The sequence below is a fragment of the Fusarium tjaetaba genome (assembly GCF_013396195.1).
Source record: "Fusarium tjaetaba strain NRRL 66243 chromosome Unknown NRRL66243_c0000218, whole genome shotgun sequence".
In the NCBI taxonomy this organism is placed as follows: Eukaryota; Fungi; Ascomycota; class Sordariomycetes; order Hypocreales; family Nectriaceae; genus Fusarium; species Fusarium tjaetaba.
Genome location: NW_023501414.1, coordinates 1 through 16,965, shown reverse-complemented (window position 1 = coordinate 16,965; position 16,965 = coordinate 1). Strand labels below are relative to the sequence as shown.

At 48.5% G+C, this 16,965-nt stretch overlaps 7 protein-coding genes across 7 annotated transcripts; 4 read left to right on the top strand and 3 right to left on the bottom strand.

Moving 5' to 3' along the window:
* Window positions 1–317: 317 nt before the first annotated feature.
* FTJAE_9586 (rhamnogalacturonate lyase A) lies at window positions 318–1,990 on the top strand (the record flags this gene model as incomplete). Its single annotated transcript, XM_037356521.1, has 2 exons — window positions 318–570; window positions 621–1,990. 2 exons carry the CDS (start codon window positions 318–320, stop codon window positions 1,988–1,990), a joined length of 1,623 nt encoding a protein of 540 aa, XP_037203318.1.
* A 605-nt stretch (window positions 1,991–2,595) lies between these two features.
* On the top strand, window positions 2,596–3,770 carry FTJAE_9585 (dehydrogenase reductase; the record flags this gene model as incomplete). Its single annotated transcript, XM_037356520.1, has 4 exons — window positions 2,596–2,925; window positions 2,975–3,108; window positions 3,156–3,329; window positions 3,377–3,770. 4 exons carry the CDS (start codon window positions 2,596–2,598, stop codon window positions 3,768–3,770), a joined length of 1,032 nt encoding a protein of 343 aa, XP_037203317.1.
* A 2,083-nt stretch (window positions 3,771–5,853) lies between these two features.
* On the top strand, window positions 5,854–8,632 carry FTJAE_9584 (uncharacterized protein; the record flags this gene model as incomplete). Its single annotated transcript, XM_037356519.1, has 3 exons — window positions 5,854–6,179; window positions 6,738–6,989; window positions 7,153–8,632. The coding sequence occupies 3 exons, from the start codon at window positions 5,854–5,856 to the stop codon at window positions 8,630–8,632; spliced, it is 2,058 nt and encodes a 685-aa protein (XP_037203316.1).
* Window positions 8,633–9,089: 457 nt separating this feature from the next.
* Window positions 9,090–10,007, bottom strand: FTJAE_9583 (uncharacterized protein; the record flags this gene model as incomplete). The annotated part of the gene is made up of 1 exon (XM_037356518.1): window positions 9,090–10,007. The coding sequence occupies one exon, from the start codon at window positions 10,005–10,007 to the stop codon at window positions 9,090–9,092; it is 918 nt and encodes a 305-aa protein (XP_037203315.1).
* A 675-nt stretch (window positions 10,008–10,682) lies between these two features.
* FTJAE_9582 (uncharacterized protein) lies at window positions 10,683–11,510 on the bottom strand (the record flags this gene model as incomplete). The annotated part of the gene is made up of 1 exon (XM_037356517.1): window positions 10,683–11,510. One exon carries the CDS (start codon window positions 11,508–11,510, stop codon window positions 10,683–10,685), a length of 828 nt encoding a protein of 275 aa, XP_037203314.1.
* Window positions 11,511–14,804: 3,294 nt separating this feature from the next.
* FTJAE_9581 (uncharacterized protein) lies at window positions 14,805–16,043 on the bottom strand (the record flags this gene model as incomplete). The annotated part of the gene is made up of 1 exon (XM_037356516.1): window positions 14,805–16,043. The coding sequence occupies one exon, from the start codon at window positions 16,041–16,043 to the stop codon at window positions 14,805–14,807; it is 1,239 nt and encodes a 412-aa protein (XP_037203313.1).
* A 791-nt stretch (window positions 16,044–16,834) lies between these two features.
* Window positions 16,835–16,965, top strand: FTJAE_9580 (proline-rich verprolin; the record flags this gene model as incomplete). Its single annotated transcript, XM_037356515.1, has 1 exon — window positions 16,835–16,957. A coding segment is annotated over one exon (123 nt), but the record flags the coding sequence as incomplete, so codon positions are not given.

Here is a 16,965-nt window from a genome sequence, read left to right as displayed (position 1 = left end):
AGAAGCACGGGCATCGCTACATTGTTCGGAAAACTAGCGTTTGTTTCAGCATTTCCCATATCGACTATGCTTAACGTTTCTCCTCCAATTAGCTTCCCTGTATCATTATACCTCTGGAGTTCTAAGGAGCACTCCGCCAAGCATGCAATGGGTGGTTATATGTATACTCATCTTACGCCTTTGTAAACTTAATACGGTTTCCCTTTTGCTTCTTTGGATCGTCTTCAAGCCTCTCGTTACATTCGAAGACATTCTTTTCGCTAGTCCTTCATCTTATTTTTATACTTTCCTTACTTGGCGATCTGGTAATCGTAAATATGGTCAGCTTCAAGTATCTCGGTGCTCTTGCGAGTGCTGCCCCGGCTCTGGCAGCCTTTGGCGTCACCACCAGTGGTAACAATCTTGTTGTTGACTCTGGCAACTCCAACGGTTTCTCTGTCACCGTCAGCAAGAGTGACTGCTCCATTAATTCGATCAAGTTCCGAGGAGCTGAGTACCAGTACAAGTCTCAGACTTCTCACATTGCGTCTGGTCTGGGATCGTCCAATGTCCAATCCACTGTTCTTAACAGTGAGTATAAAATGTGTGTCAAACGCTACAAAACACTGACTCCGGCATAGACAAATATATTAAGATCACATGTACCACTAAGTCAGGAGACTTTGATCTAACTCACTACTATGTCGTCCAGAATGGCCAGAGCATGGTCTACATGGCCACTGATACAAAATCCCAACCGGCTATTGGCGAGCTTCGCTACATTACTCGCCTCGATCGCTCTCAACTGCCCAACGAGATACCTTTTGGCGAAGTCTCCAATACCTCAGGTGGCTCTGCGGTTGAGGGCTCTGACGTTTTCAATGTCAACGGCCAGACCCGTTCCAAATTCTACTCGTCCCAGCGCTTCATCGACAACGATGTCTGGTGCTTCCAGAGTAGCGCCAAGGATGTGCACGCATGTATGGTCACTCACGCCTCGCGCTCCTACGAGAAAAGCTCAGGCGGTCCCTTCTTCCGTGACATCAACAGCAACAACAACGGTGATTTCAGTGCCCTTACCTTCTATATGAACTCCGGCCATGCCAAGACTGAGGAGTTCCGCCAGGGCTTCCATGGCCCTTACGCTTTGTCCTTCTCACGATCTGGTGTTCCAAAAGCCCAGGATATTGACATGTCCTTCTTCAAAGATCTTTCCATCCCTAACTACACCGCCGATTCCTCCCGCGGCCGAGTGAGTGGCACCGCCACTGGTGTTCAGTCTGGCTTTCAGGGTGTTGTGCATTGGTTCAACAAAGACTTTCAGTACTGGGCCTACACCTCTTCCAACGGCGCCTTCACATCTCCATTCATGGTACCGGGAACTTACACTCAAGTTCTCTACCAGAGTGAGCTCAAGGTTGCTTCTAAGAGCGTGGGCGTCTCTGCTGGCAGTACTGCTTCTTCTTCTATCGCCGCCAACTCCGACATTACCACAGGAAAGCACACCTCTGTCTTTCGCATTGGCGATTGGGATGGCCAGCCCAAGGGTTTCCGCAACGCTGCCAACCAGCTTCGCATGCATCCTAGTGACAAGCGCATGGCCAGCTGGGGCCCTCTCACCTACACTGTAGGCTCCAGCTCTGTTGGTGACTTTCCCATGGCTATCTTCAAGTCTGTCAACAACCCAGTCACTATCAAGTTTAATCTTCCCTCTGCCATCTCCACCCAAGCAACTCTTCGTATTGGTACCACTCTTGCATTTGCAAGTGGTCGCCCTCAGGTCACCATCGGTAGCTTCAAGAAGGCCTTCGATGCTCCCGTCAAGATTGACTCTCGGGGTGTCACGCGGGGAGCTTACCGTGGATTCGGTGAGGTATACGATGCTGTTATTCCTGCTGGCACCCTCAAGGCTGGCACCAATACCATTACTATCGAGGTCATCTCTGGTAGCTCTGGTGCTGACTTCCTGAGTCCCAACTTCATCTTTGACGCCGTCGAGTTATTTCACTAAACAGACCAAGTTGAGCAGTACGTGATGCTCAAGGCACCTGGTCAATCATAGTTTTCCAGTGTACATATTATTAAGGAGAAAACAGTTACATAACAATCAATCCCTTGATGCTAAATATTATATTTCGAAGGCTCAAATGAACATGCGACCTGTACATATTCAGAAGACAGTCATACATGTTTGGTAAAGATATCAAATAATCTGTATGATCCATTACCAGGTCATTAGAATATGTCATCTCGATAACGACGGCTGCAGTTTATGATCACCGTACCAATGCTGAAAGATATGCGGTAGCTAGTCGTCAAGGACATCTCACATCTAATAACAGTGACATAACCAGACGGCTTAGTTGAGGTTTCTCCAGTAACGAACTATCACAAACTGGCTTATATCAGCCAGGCGTGTTAAGATTAGTCTCGATCTTTGGTGAAGAAAACACCTAAAATGTCAGTAATCACTAATAAAAATGGGGTTACACATAATCTAGGAGTACGAGAGCTAACTCCGAGGGTCAATCGTATAAGTGCAACAAGTCCGCGCAACAACCACAGATAAATCAAGTTCTGTATTTATCTTACATTCAAATTTAGAAGTTTATGAATATGTCGTCTTCTAAAGGTACTATTCTGATCACTGGGGCCAATGGAGGGCTCGGGTCAGCCATTGTGACCAATATTCTTGGCAAACCACAACTGGCCAGCAACTACGCTGGTGTCTATACTGTCAGAAATGCAGCAACGGCAACTCGACTTCAACAGGTTCTGAAGTCAGCATCAGAGGGTCATAGACATGATATCGTTGACTTGGACCTCAGCTCATTGGCGAGTGTCAGGACGATGGCAACTAGGATCAACCGTAGGGTTGCTGCTGGAGACTTGCCTCCCATCAGAGCACTTATTCTCAACGCTGGATACCAAGACCATGAAGAGATAGTGAGTTCGAACCAAACAGTCAAAGATGCCTTATACTCATCAAAAACAGAACATATCAGATGATGGATACGAGATGACTTGGCAAGTTAATTTCCTGGCCAATCAACTGCTGACTCTTCTCCTGCTTCAGAGCATGGATAAAGAAAAAGGTAGGATCCTTCTGATAGGAAGCTGGTCTCATGAGTAAGCAGTGCCATACAAGCAAAATGGCATTCGCTGATTGCCTGCAGTATCAACGATGAGCGAAACAACACAAATATCAAGTGTTACACTGGGTACGACAGTCTCTTCCCTGGCCCAGAGGAGCTCGCCAAGGGAACATGGAGCAGACCAGATTCTGGGGGAGGATGGCTGACGGGATATCGACGATATGGGGCGAGCAAGCTATGTGCGGTGATGCTCATGTAAGTGCACCAAGCTTTTTGACCGAGTTAGCATCTGACGATTGTAGGCACGAACTCGCTGGTCGTCTCGTCCAGGATCCACAGCTATCCAATATCGTTGTGGTCGGTCTTGATCCCGGTGCCATGGGCTCAGATCTACATCGACGGGGCAGTTTTGTCATGTCTCACTTCCTCAAGATCCTGGCCCCAGTCATATCTCTCCAGGCCAGATTCAAACCCAACGGAGATTTCCGCCCACTGTGGAAGAGTGCTGAAGACGCAATTCGGCTCGCCTTTGAAACTGAGGCCCCGACGGGTGAGCTGCTGTATCTGAACGGTACAGATGAACTTGAGATTGGGAGGGAAGCAAAAGATGACGCCAATAGGAAAGCCTTGTGGAGCTATGGTTTGAAGGCGGCAGGGATTCAACGGGATGATACAGTTTTGAATGGATGGCAGTGACTTGGGATGACTTTGAAGTTCGCTTTGTAGTATTTTATGATTGAAGTTGGTTTTGTAGCGGCTGATGTTGAGTAATGGGCTGTCAATTCCAACGCCTTGCTTGGGCTATGTCAGATCAAACAGAGACAGATCCTCAAGAGGCCTCAGCATGTACGGCATATTGTGTCTGGCTCTTCTAAATATGATCATGGATTACTGAGATCTTGGGGACGGTGTCGCTCAAGTTGGCGATCGGGCAACTGGTATCCGATAAGAAGGCGATTAAGTCGTTTGAGTAAAGCTGCTCGTTATCTGTCGGTCTTCATGAGTCCAGGGACTATTAAGAAAAGTGACAGCTCGAAATCTCCTGACAAGCCATACCCAAGAAGTGAACGGCAACGGCGGTAACCAACGGGTCTTCCGGCAAAAGACAACAGGGGACGATGTGAAATAGGTAGCCGGGATCAGGGTCCTTTGTAAGGCTCAGCAAGAAAAGTACCAGTAGATGATATCTGCGACGGAGAAATACAGAGAGAGCTTAGCTTCAACAGCTATCGCAAGGTCTGGTGTTTTAGGGTGATGATCCGCCAACGGCTAGCTCTGTGTGGACTGAGCGGGAAAGGGCTAGAGGGCTAGGAAAGGTTCACATTCATGTAAATGAGTTGTTGTTTCTTTTTCCTGTTGGTGGTTCCACTTTGGTCGTCAGCTTTGAGTGCACGGAAGATGATGCCCCAAGTTTCAAATCATAGCCCCTGAACAATCTGAAACAAGCCCGCTCAGGTCCCCTGCGGATTTGACAGGCACAAGCCCAAAAATGGAAAGATCTCTTTCATGGTCTGGACGATCGAACAAAGATACTTTTTCTAGAGTGTCAATCTTTACCTTCTGGCGTTGTTAGGCTTGTGAAAGCTTGTGATGACGGGGTTGCACTCCTGGTTCTAGCAGGCGAAGTGTCACTGTTCATCCGAACTCTCTCCTTTTTACTACAGATTTGAGTCAAAATAAGCTTCTTGACAACAGTTCTCTTTAGGTAGCAGTTACTAGAGGATATGCCACCGCTTTTCTTCTGGTTGGGTACGTCTTGATAGAACCTAGCGCCAGAGCGACTAATGGCGGCTCGTTCAAGCCAGTCAAACTGCATTCCCAGTCTTCATATGCCACAAACACGGCGGCGGCGCTTGGGACACTATACTTTGGCGCCTGTATATCCAACACAATTGCTGTCCGTCCACACATCATGATATCAAAACAAGACCCACGGGCTAACCGTTCCAGCAAAGCACTGGCGTTACCCTCGGTCGGTTGGCTATCCAGAGCCACATTTTTACGGTAGATACCCATCGTCCTATGCCGTCGTATCGTCGTATCCCTGCCTCATTTAATCAAGAGGCGCCAACAGCCTCGAGAGCCGGGGAACAAGGTAATCGGTTGGCGCTGGTTGCAAGCACCAGGCCTTAAATTAATACACCAAAGCTCCAGTGGGCTCCAGGGGACTGACTAGCCGACAGCCAACGACCGTTGTACCTAATTTTGAAAAGGTTTTGATTAAAGAACACCCAGGTTCCATGCCGTCAACAAGGAATCATTTCCCGTCCCTGTTGTGCTCGAGTCTTCTCTCTCTCTTCTTTCTCTCTCTCTCTCTCTTGTTTGTGTGTTTATCTGTCTCTTGCTCTTTTTCTTTTTTCCCTCCGCTCTTCTTGACTATAACCCACATTCATTACACTCGAATCCAGGCTTGGAGCTGGACTCGTGCCTACAGTATACGACGGCGATTCAATTGCTTTTTTCCCTTATTATGCTTGTCTACTCCGAAACCTTCCAGACTTGGGTCATCCATTGTTACAGCTTTGAGCAACCTCGTTCCAGTCCTAGCTTCTAGAAGGCCTCCGCCACACTCAGGTCCCGCCGCCGTTTGAGCTATTGCTGCCGTCAGCACTGCACAGTCACTTACATCGCCATATCGAGGTGAAGCTGAAGGATTCACGCCCAAAAATAACAACCTGAATACAGTAGCGGCAGCACGAGGCACTCTCAGCCCAGCGATCCCGACAATCTTCCAACAGTCACTGTCACTGACTGGCAGCTGACAATAGAGATGCCTGCCATGTGGGACAGCTTCAAAACTGGCACTGGCCCCAGCATTCATCAGCAACCACCTCGAGAGCTCAAGAACCGACCCTTTCTCCGACAGACCCAGAGTTCGACTTCATCACAGGCACTGCCACAGAATAGGTCCACCACGAGCGTCAACAGCAGCAACGGTAGAAATTCGAACAAGTCACGCGACAGCAACTACGACAACCAAACATATCTTCAAGACGATTTCGAAAACCGTCTCAACGGTCTCGGAATTCAAAACGGCCCTTTCAGATACGAAATTCGACGTGGTAAAACAGTTCGGCAACCATACAGCGCAGGCCCACCTCGTCTGTAAGTGCTATTTCTTTCGTTCTACACTTTCATTCCATAACGTACACTGCACCAAAAACGATTCGGAACTGCTGCGCCGAAAGGATGCAACCCAACACAGCCCATCACGACAAAGGGCACATTAAGAGCTTTGTTAGAACGCATGGTGAACATGAGTCGAGCTGGCGCAGCAGGGTTCCCTACATGCGCACGCCTCATTTCAGCACGTGCAAGGTACAACAAAGCGATGAAGACTCATTACCCTCTTCTAGCCAGTTTGGCATCGGCAATTGTTGGAGTCGTTCGTCGTCATATAGTACGCATGCTCAAGCTCGACAAGCCTGCATACCTTGGCAAAAACTTGGGACTTTTATTCTCCAGTGACAAAAATGATTAGCCTGGCGACCTATTCTCTTCTTTACTAAATCTATCTACACAAGCTTTTGGTCACTTAGGATTGACGTCCTAAATTGTCTTGCTCCCTCCCTGAGGGTGCCTTTAATGCTCCTCATACGCCTGATACGACTTGGCAATAACGACAGTATATCTGTTCCTGACTAACACCTTATCTTCACTCAGCTCCCCTGCTCTCGGCTCAGACGACATCCGAGCGAACGCTCCTCCTCGAAACCCTCGAAAAGGCGAGGACGACTCTCCTTGGAGACCCGCCTCCTCCGTTTATCCCGACGACGAATTCGACTCGAGCAAGCGCTACTCTCGTCACTTACACCATCAGTTATCTCGCTCCAAGGCGCCTGCCAAAGACATGTACGGGCGTTCTGTCGAAATCTCTCCTCCAAGCTCCCCCGAGTTTGATGCTACACGTTACGAGTGAGTAATCTTGGTTCTGGATCCTTTTCATTGCAGGTTTCTTGGGCATTATTGTCCTGACTTATCGGTTCTTTTTGGAATTTGCTGGCACTCTGCGTGCTATCCTCAAAATGCGATCCCTCCAAATCAACGTACAATCACTAATACGTTGCCTCACTTGCAGACCAAACTCTCAAGATGTTTCACCAATCGATGAGAGCCCAAATTTATCTCAGCTGGATCTTCTAGGAGAACGCCGCCTCACTCCCAGACAATCACAAACACAGCTTCGTAGCCAAATACCAACTATGCGTCGCGATAAGCCAACGAGCCCTGGCCAACCTTCACCACTTCGCACGACTAGGTCAACCGATCAACTTGCAGATATCACCACTCCGTGGGAAACCATGGAACCACCAGCTGGCTCATCCGACATGCCCCAGCAGACATTTGGACTCACAACAGTCGTCACTGGACCGCAGCGTACTGCCTCCGGTAATCCTTCTCCTTCACTAGGACAGCGGATTCGCAAGTTTGCTAGAGCAAAGCCAGAGCCTGTCAACACCAGGCCACCATGGAATGGGGCAAGTGGCCGTGCGCCTATGGTCGATCCAGTTCGGGACGATCTAACTGTTGCACCATTGAGTTTACAGCGTAGGGTCAGCAAGCGTGTTGGGCTTGGCCCTGGCCCGTCTCCTGAAACACCTAGCGGCAGTGCTGGAACATCTCGACGACTCCTGCCTTCACGGTCCACCCAGAACCTCAAGGAGGCTTATAAAACACCATCTCCCGAACTCATTTCGCACTCATATCCCAGTCCACCTAATACTGGCTCTCCTCCTTCTCAGCCCACGATCACGCATACTGCCGCTGCACCCATGCTCAATCCTAACATGGTCCCTGACCAACTCAAGGCAGTCAAAAGGAAACCATCACCATCGAGTCACAACCCACATACGTCGTGGTCAAGTTCCGTTTATTCCGCAATGACCGAAGACACACTCCTTGGCAACAAACCGGTCATTAGCTCCACCGGGCCAGGAAGTCAGTCGACAACAGGAGACCTTTGGGTGCAGCCTACTTCGCGCTTCAGTGTTACGACATGCAACACTGCTGCTGCTGCTGAAACGCCTCGTTTATCTGACAGTGAAAGTCAAGCTTCTCCGCCGGGCACACCGAAGCAGCAACCGTCGGTGATGGATCGTAGGAGACCAGTTCCAGGCGGAGATAACTTCAGGAGAGCCTCGAATGTGCCAATCATCATTTCGATGAAATCAGCTTCGCCATCTAATGATCGCCCAGCGTCTATCATTTCCACAGATAAGGCACTTCCCCCGGCGCCGCCAGAGATGCAGTCGGCAAACGATCGTGTGGCATATCTCACGGCTAGACTTGACAGTCTGGCGCACCGACGCAATAACATCAACAGGAGTATTAAGCAGATGACAGAGTTGATGCCCACCGACAGACTTCTGTCTAATACCGACGTTATTCGCAAGCGTGAGATTGAGAAGAAGAAGGTGGAAGGGCTCAAGGAGGAGCTGGCGGAGATTCAGAGGGAGGAGCACGACTTGGGCTTGAAGCTCTATCGAGCTAATAAACGTCTCGAAAGAGAGGCGGCCTTTGAACCCTCATCTCTCTGGGTTAGGCGTGTCACATCATAGGGAGTTGATGCTAGTGATAACGTTTTTGCTTGTGGGTTCGAGAGATTGCATCTCTGATGGATAAGCAAGGCGTTGAGAAGATATGCATAGCGGATGGAGTTGGGCTTCTTTGTTTTGTATTCTTTTTGTTTCTTGGAGCCATATGTCTATGGCTCAGGTTGTCAATCATACAGGCACAGATTCTTTGATGGTTCAAAAGACCAACTACAACGGACAAATGGACCACTTGCCACCTGACAATGTATACAATTCACATCATGTTCCCCTTTAAACCGTGTTCTGGCAGGGCATGTAGATGCTCTTTTCTTGTGTAATACTAATACATACTAGCACAGATCAAATGACTACTATCGAGTAATTAACCAAATGCAGGGATTCCAAAGTTCTGCTGCGGCACCATGTCAATGGTGGTCAGCTACCCATACCTAACTCCTGGCTTATCCTGATGCTCTGCTTCTTACCATAATGACTTCCTTGCCACCGACCCAGGAGGACGCGGTCCATCACAACGCCCCTCCCAGCACCTCTGGCAGTAATCACCTGGCCCACCAGCTTCAAGAGGGGTGATGCAAGCACACTCCTCGATTAGATAATGACGACAAAAGAGATAGACACCTGTACGAGGCGGCTGTGGAGGAACCTCGTCTTCTTTTGATTCCGTAGACAAAAGCCCACGTACACCGTCGACCAGCTGTTCCGAGAAAGATCGTTTATTAGGTGTTTCTGAGGCAGAGTTTGGCCGAGAACCTCCCCAGTTTCCTTGGTCGGGCTCTGGTGAAGAGTGATCTGACTCAGGAAGCCGCGGGAACGAAACGAGGTTGTTGGAGTAAGAGCCGAAAGCGGGAGGACCAACGTAGTTCCCTGCTTCATCGTAGTGGTCTGAGGGGTAGGTTTGTCGAAGATTGCGGCCTCCATGGGAGGCAGAATATGCTCTACGATTCTGGTAGCTTGTGGCATATCGACCAGGTTGGCTGAAGTTTCCAGAATAAGAACCTCTGGGTAACTCATATTCAGAGCAAGGGATGCTTCTGGGCTGGTCTTTTCCAGAGTGGTTGCCCCTCCTGGAATGCCCGATATTCCGATGGTGAGTACTGCTTTGGCTTTGAGGAATAGGCCTAGGACGCGAGGCGTTGATTCGAGGATTTGCCGTTGTATAATATGTTCCGTGCGGACTTGGTCCTTCTATGTAGTAGGACTCCTCGTCTGTGAAATCTCCTTCATCTGCTGCAGAAAAGTCATATGAGCAATGCGCATAAGTGATTCCACTTGTGGACGATGCATATCTGCGAGGCTCAACATGGCCATAATCGACCTTACGGTATCCAGATTGTACGGTCTGGGCATGCGACGCACTCACAGCCCGTCGATGAGACATATTCGCTCCTCAGACCTATCTCTCTCTGTTAGTTCTCTCAATCGGGGCTTGGTAAAACCTACCTTGGTCTTTTATGATGGTTATGTTTTGGTTATTGCTTCTTGTGCAATGCGCTCGGTAGTTGCAGAGCGGATACTAAAACAATTGATCACGAGAAGCTATCCTGTCGTACAGGTTACGTTACTGTCGGGAGGGTTCCAGCAGAGCTTCTACATAGTGTTTGTGTGGCTTAGAGTCTGACTAGTGGGAGGGTTTATTTATATTTAAATATCCAGCCGATGTTAGCGAGGCCTTTGGCTGTTCGATCCGTCGGTCGATGGCATTGTTTCGCTGAACATGGAGTGTGCTGAATGGAGATGCCTGTTCTCTTGTACGCCGCAAGGAGACATCAAGCTTCGGCGGGCTGGAGCACAAACAGACGCCTAGATCCGTTGTAAGAGGGAGAAGTAAAAATTATATCACGGTAATAAAGAGTGACAAGGCCAGACTAAATGCGTGCGTGATTCATGTCGCTCAGTGGCTGGCAGTCAATAGAAGCAATCTCAAGGTTGTGCAACGGGTCACTCTTTATTCGTCTAGGACTCCGTCATACATGACACAGTGATATCTACCTAGTAGCCGTGATTCAACTCTAATCGTAGCTGTATGATCCTTTCAGCTCTTTTTCTCTGAGTTTCAACCCTGATAGTGCTTCAGTTTGACGTGATAGTGATAGTTGTGTACTCTTCTCCCATTAATCGTTGTGTTCTTAGTATCCAACAAAGCAATTTCTTTGATGCTGAAAACTGCAACACGAGTCATTTGAGGAGCATCAGGGTCCAGATGCTGCGACTCAACGAAGCGCATGTTGAGCGAGATTATGTGTGGATGCCCTTCCTGCGCGATATCAACGCGGACGGAATCATGCCAGTCCAGGGGCGGGATAGGTCGTTCAGGGACCACATTCTCCACGCCCGAGATCATCATCATTATGCCATTACCATCCTGGGAATCGATTTCGAAGGTAAGTTTAATGCATGTTGCGCTGCCAAAGGGAACTCGAAGATAAGATTTGAGATCAGGGTAAAGTTCCATGCCTCTGCAATGGTAGATACCTTCGGGGTGCCACTCTCCGACGGGCCCTCCAGAGCCCATTCGAACTTCAACTCCGGTATAAGAGCGCTGGTGTCTCAGAGGTATACCCATGCCAATGACGGCGTGGTGATGGTTCCAGGCATACGCTTCTGTGCTGTTGTGGGGGAAGAAAAGGTTCTGGATTCCAGACGACCACATGGGTCTTCTGACTGGGGGAAGTTCATTCCAATCAGCGGCATCGACATCGTTGTAGACGAAAAGACGGTGGACTGTCTTTGGGATATCCTTGATAAGAGTTTCGGCGAGGACGCAGCGTGACATTGCGTAGAAGGGTCTCTGCTCGTTGTCTATTCCGAGAAGACGAGGCTCGCCGTAAGGACCTCGCCCGCTGATGGACTCGAACATCGCGGTGCGTGCCTTTCCAGCCATCTCTGATGGGGTTTCCGCCATTTATCGACTCATTGGCTTCGTGTGAGGTTAGTGATGTTGGTGATCATGCACTTTGGGGGCTTACCACTTTACGTGGACCGCAGACTTGTAAGACTTCCTCTTTTCCCTGTCGGCGAATATTATGCGTACGGAGGATGTAAAACCTACCTAGTTAGATGATCTACTCCTCGTGGTTCGATGGGTACAGTCTAAAGACAATGGCAGATGTGCGAAGCAGTGCCAACAATCCCTCTCCCCACCAATAAGTTCAGTCTACACAATAGGCCCTCATGCTTTGGGTCCTATATGAGAGATTACAAACATCTAAAAGGACTTTTCGCACCTGCTTGCTCAAATTGTCACGTTTGGGCTTACACGGATAAGCTAGATTGTTCTTTTTCTCATCCACCACCAAGTAAAGCGGCGTTTGCCAGTACCTTAGTGATAGAAGTTTGGCGGGGCAGAGACAAAATTGAGATAACACTGACATGGGGATAAGCCAAGCTCCTCTCGATGATCGTTGTCACTTCTCACTCGGTGGCCCCGGGGGTACAGAGCCGGGAAATGTGGGCTTGCTCGGTCTCCTTGTCCGCATCGATCGGAGCTACAGGGTATCACCCTCGTCTAAAAACAGCAACTCGAGCGAAGTGTTTCATGATAACCTCGTGTTTCTGATTGCTTTGAAGCATGTCTGAGGTGACAGCAGAAATGGCTATTGTTATGTGAAATTGGAAAAAATTATCTATGAAATGGATGAAATGATTTAAAATGAACCAAGAGAATTAAGGCTTTCCAGGCTTTCATGTTCTTGATCATACGTCTCATCTTATTTAACACAGAATTTTGTCAGCTAGTTTGGTCTTGTAAAGTCTTTATATGTTGCATACTTACCTAGAGGAGACACCAACGAAAAACACCAAGATGATGTATTGCCAATTTGAAAGCAACTATAAGCATAAGATGGAATCTGCAATCGAGAATTGAACCATTTTCAATCCAATCGAATCCGTCCTGTTGACTTAGTCGTTGCTTTTTTCTGCTGCTACTGGATTACTTAAATTCACCCGCAACAAACAACACGATGGAACCAAGTGAAGCAGAAGGAAAGCAGATCGCAGGTCGCCATTCGTCAGGATTTACCGATGTTTGGACTTGCCATCTAGGACATATGGAGCGTTCTGTGTCCACTTGTTACAAAGAGTCACTCGAAGGGAAGAGAAGCAAAGTGGAGTCCATCACCATAGGGGCCGACAGAGTAACACAATATCGTCCATTGCGAAAACCAGATGAAGCCAATGTGATAGATTTTGAAAAGAAAACACTCTGTTTCTCATCTGCTGAAATAAATTCACGATGGAAAACCCCGTGGTGGCTGGGCGTCTCTTGGTAACAATTTGCTGATATAGCTTGAAGTGATATATAACTGACTGGGTACTTCGGAAATCTATGGCCTCAAACAAGCGTAATTACTGTGTCATTACTGTGGCGGCTGAGATAACTTATTGAGTACCAGGACATCCAGAATCGATTCTCTAGATGTTAAGAGCTATAGTTGGAGGTCTTTCGTGTTATTAATATATTGTATACCATCAAACCCCTCCACAAAAGCAATAAGCATGCAAATTCTTGTTTATAGTGCTCCCGGTCGAAACCGGAGCCAAGTCTAGAGACTCAGAAACAGCCAAGTTTTTCATTATAAATCATCACTCTCCGGATCAGTTTCTTTAAGGTGCTGGTGTCCCAGTGTCACCATAACACTGAGCACATGCCTCACGTCTTAAATCTTCCATGATGATCTCGGAGGATATCCCAAGCGAGAGCAACGCGGTGCTTATTTATGCCCCAAGTGTTACTTTCCTCATTGTGACGCCTATCTTTGTCCTTTTTCGCTTTTGGAGCCGTGTAGCTAGGCGATCGAGTCTGGATTGGGACGAAATAACCATCATTATATCTTTTGTAAGTCGTGCCTGATCCTGGTGCTCACAACGGGCTGACACTAACGAAGTAGTCCTCGGCCTTGAATGTACAAACTGTTATGGTAGTTTCCTGCAGCTATGGACTTGGTCGCCATATTGAAACCTTGACGACAGATGACAAGTTGATGATGATGTTCAAGGTGAGTAGCAGATGCTACATAGGTAGCTTCAATGTCAATTCACTTGATGATAACTCTAACTCTTCTAGTTATTTTACGTCGCTCAGATATTCTACAAACTCACTGTGAATCTCGCCAAAATATCGATACTCCTCCTATATCGCCGCATATTTATCCAAAAATGGTTCCGCAGCCGTTGTTATGTCCTCATCGGCACCATTGCCTGTTATATGTCTATGGCTTCAGCCTTATCAATCTCGCAGTGCCAGCCGCTCAGAGGTGCCTGAGACAAATCTATCCAGTCAACTTGCATTGGCCTCAACAAGAACTGGCACGCGAGTGCCGGGTTTTCCATCGGCACCGATGCCTTGATATTGATGTTAACAGTGCAGCCTATATGGATAAGCCAACTACCCGTCGCGCACAAACGTGCACCCATGATGATTCTCACCATGGGTGGCGGTGTGTAAATGAAACCCGGCCAGGCAAGTGCTAGGTGAACTCATTCTACTTAGGTAGTGTTATAGTGACACCCATCGTGCGCATGACAACCCTCGATCTGGCAACCAAAACTCTTGTTACAACATGCAAGTGCCTTGTGTAAACATATAAAGTTGACCTTACTGACAGTGTTCTGGTCGACATTAGCTCCACAATGTGGACTATAATCGAGCAGAATTTAGCTATTATCTGCATATGCCTCCCTATGTGCCGCATCTCCGTCGTATTATGTTTCTATAATTCAAAGAAATCATCACATAATGTTTCTCAACGCATAGATGGATCTCGAGTTGACACTGGAGCTTGGAATCCTTATGTTGGGCCCAGAAGTGCACGAGGTCTTACACGAAGTGTCGTACTTCCAAATGATGAAGCAAGTGAGAAGTCATATTGAGCTCCTTAGAAAGAACTGATACGCCGTCCACATTGGCAAGTACTGTTGGTGAGATCAGGAATACTGTTCAGTATGGGTTTGCATACGAGATAAACCCGGAGGCCAGCCCCTAAGGTAGTCTGGGGCAAGAGGTATACACCAAACATTCAGGCCTACGCATGTTGTTCTTCTCTTTCTTGTCATTTTGCCAACCATCTAAAGTTAAGCTATGGGGTGCAGCTTACTCGGGGAGAGCATAAAATATTTCACCCATGTTTCTTATTTACAGATATGATGTACACTGGGGGGGGGGACAGCGGAGAAACTAACTCATGCCCTCCATAAACTCAACGCGATCGAGAATCATCTGACGGTAACCCATGTACTCCTTGAGACCCTCCCACTCAGGACCTGACTCCTCTCCATGCCTCCAGGGCTCCTTGAAGCCCCAGGCACAAGCAATCTTGTCCATAGCAGCTCGCTCCTCTTCCCTCAGCCACCTGAGACGCAGTGGTGTGCCAGGCGCCCAAGTTACACGCTTCATCTGATCTTTGTTACTTAATTTGGCAATCATACCCATTGATCCCACAACCAAGAAATATCCAGAGATGCCAGCAACACCGAGGCCCGTTGCTGTAGATATATCCATAGTGTTCTGCCAGTAGGCAGCATATGCTGAAGCAAGACCAAAGATACCAAAGGGAAGAGAGCCAAGGGCGAGGGCAGGGGTAGTGGAGTGCTTGATAAGCTTCTGACGCTTGAATGCGGGAAGACTGAAGGAAGCTTCAACAACGCCCAGTGCTGAATCTAGATTCTTGGCGTCAATAGCAGTCTGCAAAGCCATATCAGCGACGCCTTTCTCAATTGCTTTGACTGCGGCATTGGGGTTTGAAGCCACGTATTGGACCACTCCATTCTTGACGACCGGCTTCTTCTTGGTCGCAAACATCTCGAACACGGCAGGAAGCGACTCAGGCCGGCCTAGCGAAGCCTGAATAGCAACGTAGAGTTCAAGGAAGGCGGGTGTTATCTCGACATTGGGTTGCGAAATGATTGCATAGGCCGAGTACGAGATCTTTTTGACGCTATCGGCAAGTTGGGGGTCCATAGAATTTGGTCTTTGGCCAGTTCGCTCTGCCCCCAACTCCATGAGCTTTGATGTGGACGTCCGTGACTGAGCTTCAGCCCTGTGGATTTGAGGTTGGAGGGCTTGAGCAGCCTTGAGGCACGTCTCAAGGGCCGCAGTCGTCAGCTGCTTCGCCGGAATTCCATCTGTCGCCAGGAACTTCTCCTTCGTGCTCTCTACGATATTTGCCAGTTGTGTCGGATCAGTCAATTGTCGAGGGACTTTATCGGCATCAGCCGGCTGGATATTGAGGTCTGGGTATGTTGATGCGGTCGCAGCCCATCGTGCACGCGGGCCCTTTATTGTTGTCCTTCTCCCATGGCTAATGGAAGCTAGGAGTGTTCCGCTAACGAAGGCTTGGTTTGCGATTGTCGGTGCTGGCGTAAAAGCGCATCGATGGCAGATATTGCCAATATGTCGGGTACCGACTCGTGACATGATTGTGTGTGCAAGGGATAATGGCCAATTTTGGTTTCAAGAAGCCCCAGTCGTTGCTCTATCCCAAATTGCCCGCGTCCTTCATGAGTAGAAACCTTCCTGTCTTGTTTGTCGTTGATGCTATATAGAAACCAACTTTGATTTCGCAGCCATGATACGCGAGCGGGAAGCCCCACCTGTCGGTGATTGGCCATTGTGATAGGCTAGTGGAAGCCAACTTTATAAGTCATATCGCCCTTTATTAAATACCTAGGTAGACAGGCTCAGGCGCTATCTGCTCATATCTTTCACAAATAAGTATATTCATCCTAGTCAGTGAAATATATCGCTTTATTTCTGGCTAATGTTGTCATGGTCCCATCAATGAAGGTCTATATGGTAATAGAAGCCCGAGATATGTTCAGAAACTTTGGGTTAGAAGAAAGTGGGGCGCAGCTCAGACCATCCATGCCCAGCGTGTCCACTGTAAGTAGCGGTGCTGCCTTCCATTCTTTCCATGCGGCGTAAGCGTGCCATTGGCCATGACGAAACATGAAGTGGCTCTCGCCTTGGGGTATTGAAACTGATTCAGTACCTTTACCTTGGGCTCAACCTTGACCTTTATATAACCGTTCCTTGGCTGGTCCTCACATTCACTGTTGCCTCCCCAGGCTGTGTCGTAGGATTTGTATATGAACTCAAGGTCGGCACCCCACTGTCCAAGTCCGAAGACCCCGGCTATCTCTTGTTCTTCCGCAAAACAGCCTCAACCACCCCATCCCACGCAGTTCAGGACATAGAACGACTCCGTGATGCCTCCACCACCGCCGCCTCCTCCTCCTCCGCCGCCTGGTGCCATGGGTGGTCCTCCTCCGCCTCCTCCACCTCCTCCAGGAGGTCTTCCTGCCCGTCCGCCTGCTGGGGCAGGCAACAGAGTATGTTC